The 19,221-nt window shown below is 37.5% G+C and overlaps 1 protein-coding gene across 1 annotated transcript; it reads left to right on the top strand.

Annotated features, from left to right (window-relative positions):
• Nucleotides 1-689: 689 nt before the first annotated feature.
• On the top strand, nt 690-4,400 carry LOC128506796 (helix-loop-helix protein 2-like). Its single transcript, XM_053477387.1, has 2 exons — nt 690-1,219; nt 2,502-4,400. Exon 2 carries the CDS (start codon nt 2,571-2,573, stop codon nt 2,940-2,942), a length of 372 nt encoding a protein of 123 aa, XP_053333362.1. The 5' UTR covers nt 690-1,219; nt 2,502-2,570; the 3' UTR covers nt 2,943-4,400.
• Nucleotides 4,401-19,221: the final 14,821 nt, after the last annotated feature.

Genomic DNA, 19,221 nt, shown 5'->3' on the forward strand with positions numbered 1-19,221 from the left:
ATTAGTACTCTGAGGATCTAGGCTAGCATAATGTGTGACAGATTGTGAACTATTCAATCTGTTTTTATGATGTTCGGAATATAATGAGCTCCAAAAAAATGATGTTTTTTTTTTAATGTTATGCTTAATAGTCCATAAATGACGAAGCAAAGTTGTCTCTCATTTTGCAAGGGGACACAAATAGGACTGTAATATCTTGTAAAAAAAAAAGATCTACAGAGGAAGTCTTAAAACCCTACAAATATTAGGCTAACAGTTGTCCTTAGAACTGTTTTTTAAAAGTCCTTACTCTAAAGTTGTCTTGAAGATGAAAGACCACTGTTGAGTTTTACACACCTTCAACAGACAGACATGACGGTTACAAGTGCATGTCCACTGAGCTGCTCATGACACCAAATCTGTTGGACTTTCACTTTTTACATTTTTTTCCAGTAAAATTATGATTTTTTTTCTCTCTCTCTCTCTCTACGCTCAGCATGATTGTCCATGGACCCTTCTTGGTTTCTTGGGGTTGAGAGGGAAAGAGTGATAGAGGGGGGAAAAGAGGGAGAAGGGGAGGGGGGGGAGTGGGGGTGGAGAAGTGAGGGAGGTGTGGTGGCAGAAGGGGCGGTGTTAGACAATACCGCCCCACAAATATATTCCATCTCTCCGTCAATCGGGACAGCGCTTCACTAGGAAGTAGTATTTTATTCCTCTCTTACACGTTCCGTTTTTTTTTTTTAAATATCAGGAGTGGACACGACAGCGCACGGGTTCGGCAGCCTAGAGAGGAAAGCGAGGAAATGCTTTTTGATTTGAGGACTGTTTGCTCTGCTGGCATTCGGTGCTTGTGATCGTCCAGGAGATAACGCATTTCTGCACTTTCCCCATCATCTTTATCGCCACTGCCATCTCTATTGTCTGAAGCCGGGGGTCAGGAGACATCACGGTTGTTTGTTTATTCCAAAGTCGATTACTCCGGAGGGGGGGAAATTAATCGGATCGACTAATATACACAAAAAATAGACTAGATGTTTAGATAGAATCTAGATTCAAAATAGCTTTGCCGTTCCAGCAGCTGATTTGTTTCTGGATCAGATTCAAAGTGATTTGCAAGAAGAAGAAAAAAGGATGTTGCATGAAAAAATCCACGGAAAGACCCGAGAGTAAAGAAAAGAGTTGGAGCGAGGACTTCAAGATCATCAGGACTTTTTTTTTGGACCTGTCACAGTTTATTACGGTTGGTTGAACAAGAGTTATGTTTTTAACATTAATTAGTCTACAAATACTATATACTTTTTGTAACTATATTAAGTTGAATGTGTAAACGAAACAACATGAAATCATGCAGTTAGTCAGATTTTATTTAAATAAAACAATAATAATAATAATAATAATAATAATAATAATAAACAAAATCTTTAAAACAGAACTATTTGAAAAAATGTTTGTAAACGAAACTACTTTAAAGTAAGATTTGCAACAATGTTGCATATTGTATTCTAAACGAAAATTCTTTCAAGTACAATGTTTTATTGATTAACTAGAATGTACCTTTTACACCGAAATGTCTCGTTGCACGTGCGGTTTATTAGGGAGGAGAATTGATGCTGATCGAAACCCAAAGTTCCTACAACAGATGTTAACCTTTTGAACCTCTTTATTATTCCGGTTCCGTTTTGTCCTGTCACGCAGCACGCGCCAAGTGTTAGCGCGTGACAGATGGATGATTTTAATTACGGGAAAAAAAGACTCACAAAATTATCATATTTGCAATGATTTCGTTTAGTGCTGAACAATACGTATACCGTGCATATGCATGTATTAAAAACGCAAGCTGTTAAGTTAATAGAATTAACTGAGTTCATATGGAAACTTTGGATATTTGATTAAAAGTAAAGAAATTGACAAAGAAAAAAATTAAGACAGATTCACGTGCACTAGATATTAATTTATTTAGCATTTAAGAGAATGAAAAGGTAAGATTGCTTTTGTATTATTTATTTTACTTTTATATAACACGCCTTTTTTTTATTTTCACGCGAATACAGATTTCAAAACCAAAAACTTTAGGGATTTTTTTTTTGCTCATTTACCAAAGTAAGGGATGTTGGGATATTATACTAGGGGAACCTTTAAGGCTTCTAGGTAAAACCCTAGAACAGATTCCCTATCAGAATGGACTTTTGGGAAGCTCAGAACTCAAAGTGTGTATAATTAAATATTTCATGCAATTTCTTTTCAAAGAGTGCACAACAGGTAGTAGAAAAAAGAAAAAAAAATTAAGGGGTTATTATATAATCAAATATTTTTGAGGTTTTTTTTTTTGTGTGTTTCAAGAAAGTGTGCAACAAAGGTTAAGTAGTATTTTTTTTCTTCTGCGAGTGAGACACTCCAAAAAGTAAAGGAAAAAAAAACACTAGGATGCCGTGATGTGTGTCAAATTTTCCTGCACTTCATGCAAATCTATTTATTCTATACATTGCATTGACATCTAGCCTATACTGCGTGCTTCCTTTCAGGTCCTGTAAAACTACAGAACTGTCAAACCTCCGTATTCAAGCTCCCATCAACTAACAAAAGAGGGGAAAATGATGCTGAGCCCAGATCAGACGGACCCGGAGCTGCCCTGGAGCCACTCGGACGCCGAAAGCGTGTTGAGCGACATGAAGGCTGGCTGCATGTCCGAGGAGCTCAGCACGGACGCCGAGGGCAAAGTCAAAGCGCTCGCGCCGCAGCCGCTCACGCGCGAGGAAAAGCGACGGCGCAGGCGCGCTACGGCTAAGTACCGCTCAGCGCACGCGACTCGGGAGCGCATCCGGGTCGAGGCGTTTAACGTGGCTTTCGGTGAGCTGCGGAAGCTTCTGCCCACCCTGCCTCCTGACAAGAAGCTCTCCAAGATCGAGATCCTTAGACTGGCTATTTGTTACATTTCCTACTTGAACCACGTGTTGGATGTTTAGTCGTGAGAATGGACAAAAAAAAAAATTAAGATGATTTTTTATATGAATAGGCTAGGTAAACTTACCTGCTCACTCGAAAAGTGTTAGACAGAGGTTAGGGATTAGGATAAGAACTTTTTAAAGGTTTTATTTAAACGTAGAGGCGCTATAACAAGCCCAAGCATTCGATTGGAACTGGAACTGTTCTGAGATCAGTTTCAGGAGCGCGGGGCGTATTCGAGTGAACGGGTTTTGCGGTTCTAGAACTGATCTCAGAACAGTTTGCGCAAATGAATTTCTCCAGTCGGATAGAGCGACGCATGGTGAGAGCTCCAAGAGTCGTGCACCATTAAAAAGACAGACTGCGGTCCTTGCTGTAGGCCAGACATCCAAACAGAGATGCAAGAACGCCGAGAGGGACCTTAAAAAAATCACTGGAATGACGTTATAACAGTGTAAACAAGTGGAGAGAGAGCAGGGGCTGTAGACCACCAGTTGCACTGAGATTGAACACAGACTGATTAGTTGCGTGGTATAGATCTGACATGTCGGGGTTTTTGTTTGTTTGTTTGTTTGTTTGTTTGTTTTCATTGAGGAAAAAAAAAGAAAAACCAAGTATGTACAAGTGCCACTTAGATCAATTGTTATTTATTTATTTACTTATTTATCTGCACTTTTCTCCTATCGATGTGTTTATTTATTTATTTATTTATTTATGCTTTTAATTCGTTATTTTAAATTGTACAATAATGCTGGGTGTTTGTAATGTAGGCTATCGCGTAAACAACGTTACCGTATGTGTTAGACTGTGACGTTCAAATTTTCACACACACTCAAAAACACACACTTACATACACACGCACATGCACATACACAAAAAGTTAAAAATATATATGACTGCACTTTTTGGTGTTTGTTAATATTTCGTATATTTATTTTGTGCAGAAACAAAAAAAGAGATTAGGCTACTCTGAAAAGAAACAAAACTAGATTCTTCCCCTTTTCCAACTCTGAAAGTAGTTTAATGTGAATCTTGTAAGGCTGCTATAATTTCAGCTATAATGAAAACTTACAGTAACAGAATGAACAGGTGTTATAAATGTGTTAATTTTTTCCCCAGCAGTAATTCCCCTTATGGTTGATGTGATACAATGAATAAGTGGGAGTTAAGGACTTCCTGATGCGACCAAATATACTGTAACATGACAAGTATTTTTTTTGTTCTTTTGTGTGTGTTTTTTTCTGTGTCGCAGTTTGAAAATGTTCTGTTCATAATAATAATAATAATAATAATAATGCAATGTTTTATTTTATAATGGGGAAAGAACCATACCTGCTATCCAAAGAATTCTTGTCTTTTCAGGGTCTTGCCCTTATTGCTTTATGCACATATTTTGTAGTAGAGTTGCTGTGACAGCTGGTTTTTAAACAAAGACATTTCTTTTAATATTTTACTGGTGGGGTGATTTTTTTTTTAAATAAAATAACGGTAAAATAAATTGCAAAAAGTCTCCTGGTTTTTGTTTGTGCATGTGTGTTTTTCACTCTGTGCACTATATGTCAGCCGAGGCATTTTGCTTTGAGCTTCTTGATCTGCAAAAGATGTGAGTAAAAATAGCCAACATTTGTGGGTCAATTTATTAATTTATTTGTCTCTGGAGAAATCATTTGTCAGCTCTAGTTAATTTTGGAGCCTTTAGGCAGCTCTCTTCTTTCTTCTTTCGGTTTGAAACGTGAAATATTTACTTGCAGAAAACACCAATATGGAATGGAAAACGGTCAGTCATCGAGATTTAGCTTCATGGTGGGACTTTATTTTATTATTAAATTTTTTTTTTATCCTGCAAGTGTTTGCTCCTTGTCTTCCTCCCTCTTGGCTGAAAGGCCATTTCCCCAGAGAGGGGGCAGGTGTTACTCCAGACGAGCCAAGACAACCAAATTACTGGCCGTCTGGCACCTCCCGTGGGAAACACACACACACACACACACACACACACACACACAGTGGAAGATGGAAATGTGTGTGTATAAAAGCGTCCTGTATCATCCATCCTGTTAAAAAATGACTAAATGTTTCAATAAATTAAACTGACATTTTATAAGCTTTTGAAATAAAATGACATCTCAGGTGCATCACACCTACAGCAGTGTTAGAGCACCTTCTGATAGCTTTCCTTTCATGTATATAAAAGATGCTAAATATTTGATGCAGGTTATGCAACACGGATGTAAACACGGTGGTGTGATCCTGAGGGAATCAGGCTTTAAAGTGACAGCAAGAAGTTTCCAATCAACATTTATCTTGAAATGACTTGAGTTCATTTGTGACACTCGTTTCACATGTTCTTAGTGTTTCATCTGGGCTCTCTGGTTTTTTTGGTCTGTCGAAACCCATACTCAAACAATCTTGTCCAACATTACTTGCCATTTTAAAGTTAAGACATTTAACAGTAAGCTATATATATATATATATATATATATATATATATATATATATATATATATATATATAAAATGTATATTAATGGCTTGTAATTGTAAATATTCCATGTGAGGTGAAGTGTCCCCGACTCTGTACGCAAGAACCGGGGTTTGGCTCTGGATCCACACTGGTGCAGACAAAGATGAAACAGTTACAAAAGATGTGAATCAAGTGAATACTTAAACCTTTAATCCAATTCCTTAAGAGTTAAGCATCAGGATAAACTGAGCTAAGGTCAGACCGATGCATAAAAGAGAGCACTGCTAGCTAGCTTCCTGTCTAGAAATTCCACAGTTCTGAGGCGTGTTCAGTGGCATTGCATTAAATGGTTGGAAAGTGTAGTGCACAAAGAGACATATCAGGTGAAAGTCTATACCGCCGATGCAAACCAAGTGTTTCAGGAGGTGTAGGAGGTGAAACCAAGTTTTCAGAAAAGTAAAAGGTGTGTATACATCTGAGTGTATGTTATATCTGTAGCTGTTGATTTTTCTTTCTGTAAAAAAAAAAAAAAATTACAAAATGATCTTAATTTTGTCTTAATTTCTCCAATTTCGTAAAGGAGTTTCATAATTAGGTTTAGGTAAAAAAAAAAAAAAAAACATAAATGAACACCTGTTAATTTGGTTGTACCATGGAGAGGATAGTGTTAGTGTTAAGGGTTTTACTGTACAGTACATTATCTCAAGGGTCATGGGTTCATGTCCTGAACCAGGTCTGTGTGCTTGGAGTTTTCATGTTCTCCACATGCTAAATAGGTTTCCTCCAGGTACTTCGGGTTTCTACCACATTCCAAAGACACGCAGATTAGGCTAACTGATGTTTTTAAATTGCCTGTAGTGTGTGAATGAGTGAGTATTTTTGTCCTGAGCCTGGTTAATGAAGAAGGGTTACATGGAGGGGTGCAGATCCCTCCATTTGTAAAACAAAAAGAAATCAAAAGATGACAGAACTCAATGGAAGGTTAAGAGTTATCGATACCAACAGAATAATCAAATAAAATAACAAAATTGTAGATCTATTCCTTAATGTGTGTTTAATGGTTGTCTGTGTATATTGCCATTTATTTGAATTGGCTTTTGCATTATTGTAAAAATGGTCATGCCATTTAAGCACACTTTGAACTTGAGTTTTGATAGACAAATGAATTTGACTAGACAAAATAATTGAAATAGTTGTGTTGAGTTTTGGGCGCACCTCGCATACAGTAGTACTGTACCATGCTTTACAGTATGAGCAATGAGCAGGGGCCAGTAGTCTTTCTTAGCTTTCTTTTCATTATGATAACACACTGTCTTACACTCACACACTCGCTGATTCACTTAGGCACTCATACACAAGGCCACCAGAGAGAGTCTGAGAGGGTATCTCTGGTAATCCAGGGCTTTATATGCTTTTAACAGGGTAGCTATGGGCATGAAACTGAGAGTTCTTAAAGGATTTAATCATCCATGTGCCATTGCGTTTTTTTTTTCATATTTCAGAGACACTAGACCAGCTTTGGCTGTAAAATAAATAAATAAATAAATATCTATTCAGTTTTGTAATGTTTTTCTAGATCATTAGAATCATGTATTTTGTTTGAATTATAATTTTTGTTAAGGAAATTCTATACCTGGGGTTTCACATTAAAGCTACAGTGGTATAGGGATTTTCTGTTCAAATTAAAAGAATCAAACATAATTATTAAGTCAGAGGAAGAAATAAATAACAAAACAGAATTGCGTAAGAATTTTGTAACAGTAATTCACAGTATGTACTGTACCGTGTCAGAACTGTCGCGTCGGAATTGGCAGGGAGTTTTAACGCATACTTCATACGTCAGCTCAGATATGTCAATTGTCATCACGCAATTTGTCATCTTCAGATGCAAGAGAGGTCTGAGTAGTTATGATGATGACAGGCAGGCAATTGGAGGAGAGTAAGTGGAAGAGTGTCAGCTGGTAAACAAACTAAACAGCAATCACAGTGAGGGTCAATGTATTACTCTAATGAGGAAAATGGATTTAGGAGTTTTCTCATGATAACAGACACTGCATTCATTGTTATTATTATTATTTTTTTTTAGAACTCAAAAGTGAATAATGCAAAATGTGTCCCTATTGTAGAATTCATATTATTATCAATTCATAATGTGAATTTGTTAAGCTAGAGAACGTATCACGGACAAGGCCAACTAAACAGAACATTTGTTTTTCAATTTCTTTTATTATTTTATTTATTTGGTGACATTAAATGACAGTTTTATTGCTCTGTGTTGTAGTTAGAGTGCTATTACTTTTGCTAAGGTTTATTGATTTACACAAGCTGCACAAACATTAGATAATAAAAAACAAAACCTACTCAATGGAAGTCGCCAGAAGCGGTTTATTAAGTTTTCTGGATGTTAGATTTTACATACTGTACCTAACTAAAATTAGCTGGTAGGCACTCGAGAAGCTTTTTCTTAAGCCGTCATTAGTCACATTAACATTCGCAATAAGGGAAACATTAGCAAATAATGATATCCTTGGATTCACAAATATTTGGATTAGACAGAAAGTATACTCACTCACTCACTCACACACTCATTTGTTCTCTATACCACTTATCCTGTACAGGGTCACAGTAGGCCTGGAGCCTATCCCATTGGACTCAATTGACCGCGTGCCAATCTATCACAGGGCACAAAAGCACAGGCTTACAAAAGCACAATCACTTACACACTAAGGAAATTTGGAAATACCAGTTATCCTAATCTGTATGTTTTTGGACTGTGAAAGTAAAGCGGAGTACCCAAAGGAAAGCCACCAATCGCGGAGGGAAACGTGCAAACACAACGTGTACAGACTCAAGTCAGGAATTGAACCCTCTACCCTGGAGGTGCGAGGCCACTACACCAGAAAGTATATTGCTGTAATAAATAGTATGTCAGAGCACCACTGGTGTCACACCTCAGGATATTTCTGTTGTTCGGTGTGACATTTTAAACTCTTACATCCTGTAGCTTTAATTATTAAAAGCATTCTGATCGTTTAACGATCTGATCGTTTAATGTTTAAGCAATTACCTGATTAAGTCATTCTGTAATTCATTATAGAAGAGATGTTTTGTTGAAACAACCCCAAAAAACAACATGCAACATTTTCCCAGAGTTTTTAGATTGTGTGTTTTCTTAACGTTATGGGCTCAAAATCCAATGTATAATTAAAATGAATTGTGTATGCTGCTTGAATAATGACTAAGCACTGACCACAGTGATATATATATATATATATATATATCTTTTCACCTGAAATTGATTGCAGTAATCAATCAGCACTCAAACATGTTTCTACTTTTAACTGTTAATGCTTTTCTCCTTTGCTACCTCATTTGGCCATGTGTGCTTAGCCATACATCTATTCCTTCCATTCCTTCTCATCTTCTGTGTGTATTCCAACCCAAAGCTCCTGCCAGCTGTAGCCCTGCTGTGGGCAGGAGCAATCTGCCAGTGTGGGCAACGCGAGTGTGTATGTGTGTGTGAGAAAGAGCTATATTGCACCTCTTTTCACCATGGATTATGTAATGGCAAAGGCCTACAAGTGACCATATGTCAGAAAGTGTACAGACGGACCCACAACCATAATCACCATTGTCTCTTTTTTGGGAGTTGCACACTCTGTGCACTCTGTTCATTCAGGTGGGCTTGTGCAAAAACCTGAAATGGGCCAACAGACACATTTCCCTTTTGTTCCAATGGAGAGCATCTTGTCTTCTGGCTGGAGGAGAAAACATGACAACAAGCAGCCATATGTCCACAGGTCTGGAAAAAGCATCTCAGTTCAGGGGGGGTGAGATGTAGTTCTCCTCTGTCTGTGCACCTTCATTATAAGTGCGCTCAGTCTTCAATGCAGTCCCCAGTCCCCCCCCCCCATCTTCTACTTCTTTCTTTTTTTTTTTACCTTTGTTTTGTTGCTCTTCGTAACCATCAGAGGTGTGTTTCTGTTGTAGACCGTGTGCTTGTACGTGTGTGCGGTGTGTGCCATACAAGCAGCAAGACACAAAGGCAGATCCATGTGTTGAAATGTGGCCCCCGGGATGGACCACATTATGCCTGCCTACTTCACCAGCAGGGACCCAGGCTGGAGCTGGCTCACAGCCCTTTGTCTCCAAACAGATGGAAATAGATTGAGAGGGGTGAGAGGAAGACAGAGAGAGAGAAGAAAGGGAATGTTGAGGGGGGAAAAAAAAGAAAGTCAGTCTGTTCTCATTAACTCGCATATTGAGAGAGGCCGGATAGACTCGGCCTTATTCAGGCTCACGCTCAGACCATCTGTACACACTGGACCCATGCATGCATTAACGCTCACGCACCAAATACACGCCGCGTTAACAATTCAGCGTGGAGTTTTAATTTACTCTCAGCCATTTTCGAAATCTCCTGTTCACTCCATGGGCTATCAATCTATTATATCTTTTATTTCTGCTAAGCAAGTGGAAAAATAAATGCACCCTGAATAGAGACACTGTAAGTCGCATACAAATTACATGTACAAAAAGAATTTGTCTAGTGGGAAGGATTAAAGAAGATAAAAATAGCTCTCAGAGTTTTGTTGAAGCCATGTCCATGGTTGTGTAAGGACAAACAGTATGTAGTGCATGTATCATATAAAGTGTAGGTTATATGTAGTGCATGACCTTTAAAGTTTTATTATAAAATTTCCACTTTTGCACACAATGCAAATCATTTTTTAGCTGAATTTATTAATTTGTGTTTCCTTAAAAATGCAAATGGTGCACATTTTAGTAAACCTAAACAATTATAAAGAAAGGTCAGGCTTTACACTCCTTAGAGTGCCAGGACACAAATTTGTGCTCAATTTTTACACGCTCAAAGTGCAACACTCACTATGGCACCGTGCCTTGTAGTTATTTAACCTATGCTATTTCAGCAATAAATAAAGCAAACAACACTGCACGTGAGATTTACTGCATGCAAGCAATTCCACCACTATTTAAGACACATTTACAACACTGAAACGGACCGCAGTCTTAAAAAATAAAAATAAAAGCCGTGACCCAGTAATCGGTGCATATGTGTGGCCTCTGATTTCTTCCCACTGGCTCTTAATTGTGCGTGGCCTTTTGTAAAAACCCGCGATCCCTAAACTCATAAGACTCGTGTCCTCAGGCAGAGGGGAGTCATTCATCTACCGCGCGCGCTTGATGAATGCGGTGACGTCAGAGGCGCCGCGCGCGAGCGCTGAATAGCGGCCATCTGCGCGCGCGGACGGCGCTCTTGTCAAAGATGCGCGTGACGCGAACCTGTGGCCTTTAGCGCGCGCGCGCGCGCCCTTTTCACACGTGACATTCACGGTCCCGCGTTAATCGATCAAGGCATGGCGTGAAGTGAGTGAGAGAGAGAGAGATTGAGAGAGATTGCAGTGATTTCAGCACTATGTTGCAAGCCATATTTCCTGTATGAGGGTTCCCCAAATTAATGCCCCTGAGGCCAGGAGACTATTACAGTCTAATGACACGTGATTCAAGCCACCAGATAAGAAACTGTGCTGCATTTTGGCACCGAAGCCGACACCAAAAAAACTGCTGTCGAAACTTCTGTTGTACCTTTGTCATGTCTGTAGACACTATATCCTCCAGGGATTATCCTCCTATGGGGTCAAGACATTTTCCTCCAACTTCATTGTCTCTCTCTCTCTCTCTCTCTCTCTCTCTCTCTCTCTTTCTCCAGCATATATATTTATGTGTGTACCATCCTCAATTATTTTGCCAAATTGTTCTCCTAATTTTAGTCAGTAAATAAATTTATAGTTATCAGATATTAAAAAAAAAGAGAGAGAGAGAAACAGTTAGTAGAAATTGCAATGTACACAACAATAGAGTCTGATCCACCAGACGTCTGGCTAGGATTTCCACTAGATTTTGAGTTTGAGTCAAGAGCATTACTCGGGTGGGGTGAGGAGGTCTGGGGTGTGTTCAGTGGGGTCGAGGTCAGGGTTCTGTCATGTCATTCAAGTTCTTTCATGGCAGCATTGCAAACATGGAGCTTTCTATTGTATATTTTCAGGGCCATTGTCATTGCACCTTCTAGCATGCAAAAAAATAATAAAAAAATATCCCCAATTTTGTGCTTCCAAAATTGTGGCAGCAAAACAGTGGCTTGGTGGTTAGCACTATGGCATTGCACTTCCAGGATTCCGAGTTTTTACATTCTTGCTGTGCTTGGTTGGGTTCCTTCTGGTGCTTCGGTTTCCTCCTACAGTACAAAGATATGCAGGTTAGGCTAATTGGCATTTCCAAATTGCCCATAGTATGTGAATGACAATCAGACATAAAGCTGGCAACCCGACCCTTTAAGTAACTTTCCAAAAAACAGAACTTCAGGGTATGAATTATTCCTTACCCGATATGGTGGAAGCACGTGGATGGACTATATATATATATATAAATGGGTGTGATGGTGAGGTGTTCACAAATCTTTGACGATAGTATGGTATATTTTTCAGTATTATATAGTATGCAATTTTAATTGCTTTCAGAGTCAAGCTTTAAGAAAAGTATATTAGTAGTTCAGCTCAGGTTTTATTTTTAGGTTTGCACATGTTTACTTGTAGACATTTTAAAGTTTCACATGGTTACACTCTGTTTATGTAGATTTCCTAGAGGAACCCTGTTTTTCTCCAACCTTCCAAAAACATGCCAGAAAATGGACTGGCTATGCTAAATTGCCTCGAGGTGTGTTTGAAGGTGTGTGCATGGTGTGTTCACCCATCGTGCTCATGGTTCCTGCTATAGGCTCCAAATCCACAGTAATCCCGACTAGCATAATGTAGTTGCTGATGATGAATGGATGAATATGTAATAGTGCACTACATTAATGCATCCAAGTGAAAGATTCATATTACTGTTCGAAAAGAACCTTCATGGTAAAATGAATTCAAATCTACAATGTGTTATGAAATAAATTTAACTGTACTATGATAACATGGCACCAAAACATCATAGACTGCAATCATAATAAATGACATATTAATGGCCAAATGCCTACTAATAGACCAAATTTTAGAAGTAGGTACCTTTTTTTGAGGTGTTTTTTTTTATTTCTTGTTTCACTGACCATATGAATGTTGTTATTTCTAATCTTTAATAATAAAACCATGTGATCAAAATCAGACAATGAATATATGTGGTTGTCACAAAGGACCAGGAGATATAATATAATGTTCTTGCTAGTTCAAGAGCAAGTTAATTACAACATGTGTAAAATATAAATGTTTAAGTATAAAACTGGCAAACTCATATGTGCTTTAAATTTGGTATATTATTCAAATATTATTAAAATATCACTATGTATTGGACAGCTGTTTTTCTGCAAGCAGGTCATTCGAGTTCATTACAAAGATTTTGGATAAGGTTGAGATTTGGGGACAGAGAAGGCCAGTGAGGCAAGGCAAACTTGCTGAAATGCTCCTGGAAGCATTCAGTAATGATACGTGCCTTGTGTCTTCGTGTATTCTCATGCTGAAAGACATGACTATCCAGGTGTGGAGAAAGTGAAGCCGTGGAGAAGTAAACTTGGTCAACACAGTTCTATTTGAACATTCTGCGGTGGATACCAAGAAATGTAAAGGAAAAAAATATGTTTTTCTTTTCTAACTTAGCAGCTGTATAACTGCCACAAAATTAATAAAATATAAAATAGTTACTTAATTATGTACTGAGCTTTTTAAAAACCTGTATTTTTTTTACGGAACAACACATGGGAAACAATTTAATAAATTATTGACAATTGTGTATCATAAATATAAATAAATAATCAACAAATAAAACTTTATTTCATTATTAAAAACAAACTAAAGTAATGGTTCAATTAACAGTCCAAATTCTGTAAACTTTAATCTAGCTCTTTGTCTAACTTTATCGAAGAATAATTTTTTGCCATGTTAACAAAATAATTTATTAAGCTGAATCATTATAGAATGGGTATACAGGTGCCATGCCATAATACCAGAGTAAAAATAAATAAATAAAATGTTATCATATAAGTCATATAAGTTTTAAATTAAAATATGAAGCTACTTATCATTAAATAATACATTAAAACATACCAGCAGTTACTTTCTTTCTTTTTCTCATATAGTGGCTTTGGCACTGAACTGTATGACACATTTAAAGTTGTATACTCATTTGATAAAAGTATTTTATTTAAAAAAAAAAGGAGAAATCATTCCTTTAAAATATTGCTTGACCACATTGCTCGAATGTCACTGATTATCAGTTACATACCAGTAAACTGGAGACAGGATCATGAGCACCCAAGGGCCATTTACACCTGTGGGAAGCAAAGTCTAGTCTGCCTGGTTCAATTCCATAGAAAAGCCTATGTAGCACAAATTGCTAAAAAAAAAACAAAAAAACTAGTCAATGCTGGCAAAGAGTTGAAGGTTGTTGACTCCGCCTCCAAATTCCCCAGATCTCAATCCGATCGAGCATCCATGGGATGTACTGGACAAACAAGTCTAATCTATGTAGGCCCTCCTTGAAAGAATCAGCATTTAAAGGACCTGCTCTGCTGCTTACGTCCTGCTTCCAGGCATTCAGCGGTCATGCCTTTAGGGGTCAGAGCTGTTTAATGACACAAGGGAAAGCTAAATCCTAGGTGGTTTTGATGGTAATATGTTTTAATGTTTATAGCTGATCGGTGTATGTGCCAGGATGAAGTGTAATAGTGTTGATGCTCCTGATAACATTCTCACCTGACATGGACTTTTTCAGCTGTTATTTGAATCTGATACTTAGTTATGACATTCTAGAGACCCATGTTAAATTTAGATAACTTTTAATTATGTCTTTTGGCAATAAGTGCAACAAAATTTAATTTTCATAAAAATGTAGGTAACGTTTACTAATACAGTGAAAGATGTACACATATATAATTTTTTGGAAGAGTAATTACTATTACTTATGTATTTACATATATAAATATAAAATTGTTCCTTTATGCCTGAATCTTTAATAACCTGTATGGCATTTTACTAGACTTCAAAGTGACTTGAGATGAAGTATATTATGAAGTTACAGTGCCCTCTATAGGCCATTAACTAGGTGAGTAAAGTGGTAATCTGACACATGGTCACAATTTGGTCCATACCTCATCTTTAAAAAAATCTGGAAAAAATTCTAGTTATTTAAATCCAAACTATAAAGAATAATAGGTCAGTTTGTGATAATTATCTGTATAGTTTGTGTAAAACAGCTGATAAAAGATCTGCAATACACACAGTTTTCCATAAGGGGGGAGTCTTTCCTGATAATACAGAAGTTCCATATGAATTCCCAAGATTAGGTCAGTGAAATCTATTTCAGTGTTTGTTTTCTTTTATTTCTGGACACTTGTACAAAGCAGCTTGTGTGACAAAGCTACAAAAGCCCGCAGATGAAGTGGGGTCAGGACAGCTTATGCGCTCTAACGGCTTCACCCCAATCATCACCCGACGTCTTCATTACGCCCCATAAAGAAAGCAAACTGATTAACTCAATGCTGGTTAATTCAAATGGCCCATCATGTTTGTGTATCCCTTGAGGGCCGAAGAAAGAAAATGTCATAGGTTATGAACTCAGTATGACCCCAACCTCTTTTAATACCCAGTCATAAATAACATGCATGCAAGCAGAGGGGGGTGTAGAAAGTGGGGCATGCTTGGTCTCTAAAGAAGGGGCATAGACTCCACAAAACCACTGACACAGCTTCACCCCGATTTAATCCCTGGCAATAAATAACACGTCAGGGGGTCCCTGAGAAACAGGATAAAGTCTGTTTACCGAACAGCAATGACCTAAATATACTAATCTGATAGAAAATATAAAGTTTGCATACATTTTTTATTTACTTCACTGTTATGAATCTGCATCTTGAAGTTGAACAGGCATTCCTATCAAATTTAAATAATACCAGTTTTTTACATTTATTTATTATTATTTTTTATTTCCACAGGCAAAAAAATATCTAATCTGAAATCAGCATTACAAGGTCACCAGGGCTATTCTGGCAGACTGAAATGTAGACAGGTAGGTCCATAAACTTCTCCAAAGATCCCAAAAGATAAAATACTTTACATTCCATTTTAACAGTCCCCTAGGCTTAACTAACTTTTTTTTTTCTTTTCTTAAGCATTGGCTCTAAATAGAAATGATAACTACCTTGCACTACATGCAAGGAGGTAAGGCCTTACAGAATTTTGCATATACTGTATATATTTTTGCCAATAAAATCTGTGGGAGGTAAATCAATCAGTCCCAACAGTAAGACCATACAGTATGATAAAAACGCAACCTTTATTTAATCAGATGTTTTCATTACTAAAGACGTATACGGGTAGTAGCCTGCTGCGTCTGTAAGGGGCTTTGAATGAAGCTTTATTTAAGAAAACATATATGAAAATTCACTTGCAATATCTTGAATAGCTTGAATTAATTTGGGTGTTTAGTCCAAGAGCATTTTTATTTTTAAAGGTTGGCTGCAAACTATGTAATATCATACTTTATGGACATTTTGTCCCTCTTTCACCCTGTCCATTAAGTTAAAAGGGACCACTAAAGAAAGATCACTGACCGGATATTATTTGGGTGGCAGTTCATTCTCAGCATAGCATCTATGTCTCAATATCATTCATTTAAAAATATCCAGCCAAGAGAGCCAACAGCAGCTCAGCACTTGACACTCATGATGAGCTCTGGGGTAACTGTAAAGCTACAAGGAGAGGTAACAAGGTGAAGTATCAGTGAGCTACTGTACCATTTCGCCCATTTCCTGCTCCTGATGATCTTTAGGAATTTATCGAGCAGGCACGGATTGAACGAGTGACACCAGAGTACTGCAGATGTTGAAAATGCAAAAAATGTAAAAAATGTTTAAAATTAAATTTTAAATGAATCTTTTTTAAACATTGATGTCAAGCTTTTTCTTTACAAACATTTAAACCCCACTAACTTAAGTAAAGTGAAAAATGTAAATTTTCTCATAATGTCTATAATTTTTGGTATTTAGAGGCCTTTATTCATGAAACCTTACAGTACATGGCCATTCCTATTGTGTAAAGACAAATTTCCCAAAGTTTTAATACCAGTTGATTTGGGTTAGATTTTATACCAAAAATAAAATGCAGCTGCTTATTTTTTGAACAGTGTATGAAATTTTCTCATTCTAACTTTTTTGTGCAAGTCTTGTTTTGTGCAAGTCTTTTTAGTGCTGGTCTGAGTGGATCTGAAATCTTGGGAATGCTGGCTGTGAGGCAAAAATACACCCAGAATAGGATGCCAGTCCATCAACACCTACAGGCAATTTGGTATACATCTACTGACATGTTACAGTTAAAAACATCGACTGCATTGAATTGCAAGAATGGCATTGAAACCACAAATAATTTAAAGATGCACCACCAACAGTTCTGAGAATTGGTGGGAGAACTGAATAGAGCACGTCAGAATCCACACATGGTCCAACTAAAATGCAGCAGGTACCAGGTGTAAGAGTATTGCGAGTTTCCAAGGAATCTGACGATGAGTTGGCTATCACAGACACTGATTTGAAGATTTTAGGAATCATCTAGTTAATAGAGGTATACAATGCAGTTAGTTTAGGAGTCTGACATTTGAACCAACCCAAGTCTGACCACCACACCCAATAGCTACTGTATGTGCCCCTCTTTGCATCAGACCAACTCCAAGCTGCAATTCTTACCTCAGGGTTGTACTGAAAACTCAGTTCTAAATCACGTCTTGTCCAATTAAAGAAGGAGCCTAAATCGAAGTTCTAGAATGGCAGAAGCTGAGAGAGAACATGCACATCAAAAGACTACTTTGGGATTTATTAAGGATGCAAATGCATGCATATTAGACTCATTTACCTCAACACACAAAAAAACAGGTTTAAAAAGAAACTTTACAAATATATACAGTACCAGTCAAATGTTTGAACACACCTTCTAATTTGTGAGAACAATACTGAACAATAAAGCACCATGGTGAAACTGGCTCTCATAAAGACTATTCCAGGAAATTAAGACCAAAACTTACACAACCTCTGCTGCAGAAAAGAAGTTCATGTAGAGTTACCAGCCACAAAAATCATCAATTAACATCACCTCAGATTAGAGCTGTTATGAAGGATTTACAGAGCATACGATGCAGACATATCACAATATAAACTGTTCAAAAGAGATTTTTGTATTTTAACACTATACAAACACACTGGAATTAGAAGGTTGGAAGGTGTGTCCAAATTTTAGACTGGTATTGTGTAATAACAGTATATATATATATATATATATATATATATATACAGTGCCATGAAAACATATTTGCCCCTTCCCTATGTATTTATTTTTTGCTTTTTGACATACATATTTGATACTTAGGATACAAAGTGCATTAAAATATATACTCAACAAAAAAAGAAACATCCCTTTTTCAGGACAATAATGTTGTAAAAATCCAAATAACTTTACAGATCTTCATTGTAAATTGTTTAAACAATGTTTTTCATGCATGTTCAATTAACCATAATCAATTAATTAACATGCACCTGTGGAATGGTCGTTAAGACCTTAACAGCTTACAGAAAGTAGGCATTTAAGGTCACAGTTCTAAAAACGCAGGACACTAAAGAGACTTGTCTACCGACTGTGAAAAACACCCAAAGAAAGATGCCCAGGGTCCCTGCTCATCTGCGTGAACGTGCATTATGCATGCTGCAGGGAGGCATGAGGACTGCTGATGTGGCTAGGGCGATAAATCGCCATGTCCGCACTGTGAGACGCCTAAGACGGCGCTACAGGGAGACAGGAAGGACAGCTGATCATCCTCGCAGTGGAAGACCACGTGTAACAACACCTGCACAGGATCGGTACATCCGAATATCACACCTGCGTGACAGGTACAGGATGGCCACAACAACTGCCCGAGTCACACCAGGAACACACAATCCCTCCATCAGTGCTCAGACTGTCCGCAATAGGCAGTCCATGAGGAGGAGATGCACTGCAGTACTTCAAGCAGCTGGTGGCCACACCAGATACTGACTGGTACTTTTGATTTTGAGCCTCCCTTCATTCAGGGACACATTGAGAAACATTTTTAGTTTATGTCTTATGGTGTTGACTCTTTTAGTGTTCATACAAATATTTACACTTTAAGTTTACTGAAAGTAAAATCAGTTGAAAGTCAGAGGACGTTTCTTTTTTTGCTGAGTATATAATAATTTATTTTATATTTAATAAAATATTTTAATTTATTAAGTTAAAAAAGCTGTCCAAACCTACAGTACTTGGCCCTATGTGAAGAAGTAATTGTTCCACTTGCTATATCATGAATGAACTGTGATTTATTTATTTATGAGTTAAATTTCACTTGCAACACCCAGGCCTGATTACTGTCAGAATGAAGAAGTTGAATGAAGTTGAAGGAAGAAGTAACTTGAATCGATCCTTAAATAGTAGTGAGGGAATGGTTTGTTCTGCTTTTTATCCCTTAGTACATGAAATCATTTTTTTTAAAAACTGCATTATGTATTCAGTCGGGTTATCATTGCGCAATATTGAAATCTGAATAATTCATTATATATATATAGCCAGAAGATCAGCAATCAACTGGCTAAGACTGATTGACTGCTTTGAGAAACTGAGAAAGCCGCCACTTGTGGAATTCTGTAGCTCAGACTCAGCGTTATGAAGCGTTATAACGCTGTAGTGAATAGGTGTTGTGCCCCTGGTTCCCCTAGTGCGTCACCGCCGTATTACACCTTCCTCTCTCTCTCTCTCTCTGTCTGTCTCTCAGCTCCAC

Source organism: Clarias gariepinus, chromosome 18 (genome assembly GCF_024256425.1).
Source record: "Clarias gariepinus isolate MV-2021 ecotype Netherlands chromosome 18, CGAR_prim_01v2, whole genome shotgun sequence".
Taxonomy (NCBI): Eukaryota; Metazoa; Chordata; class Actinopteri; order Siluriformes; family Clariidae; genus Clarias; species Clarias gariepinus.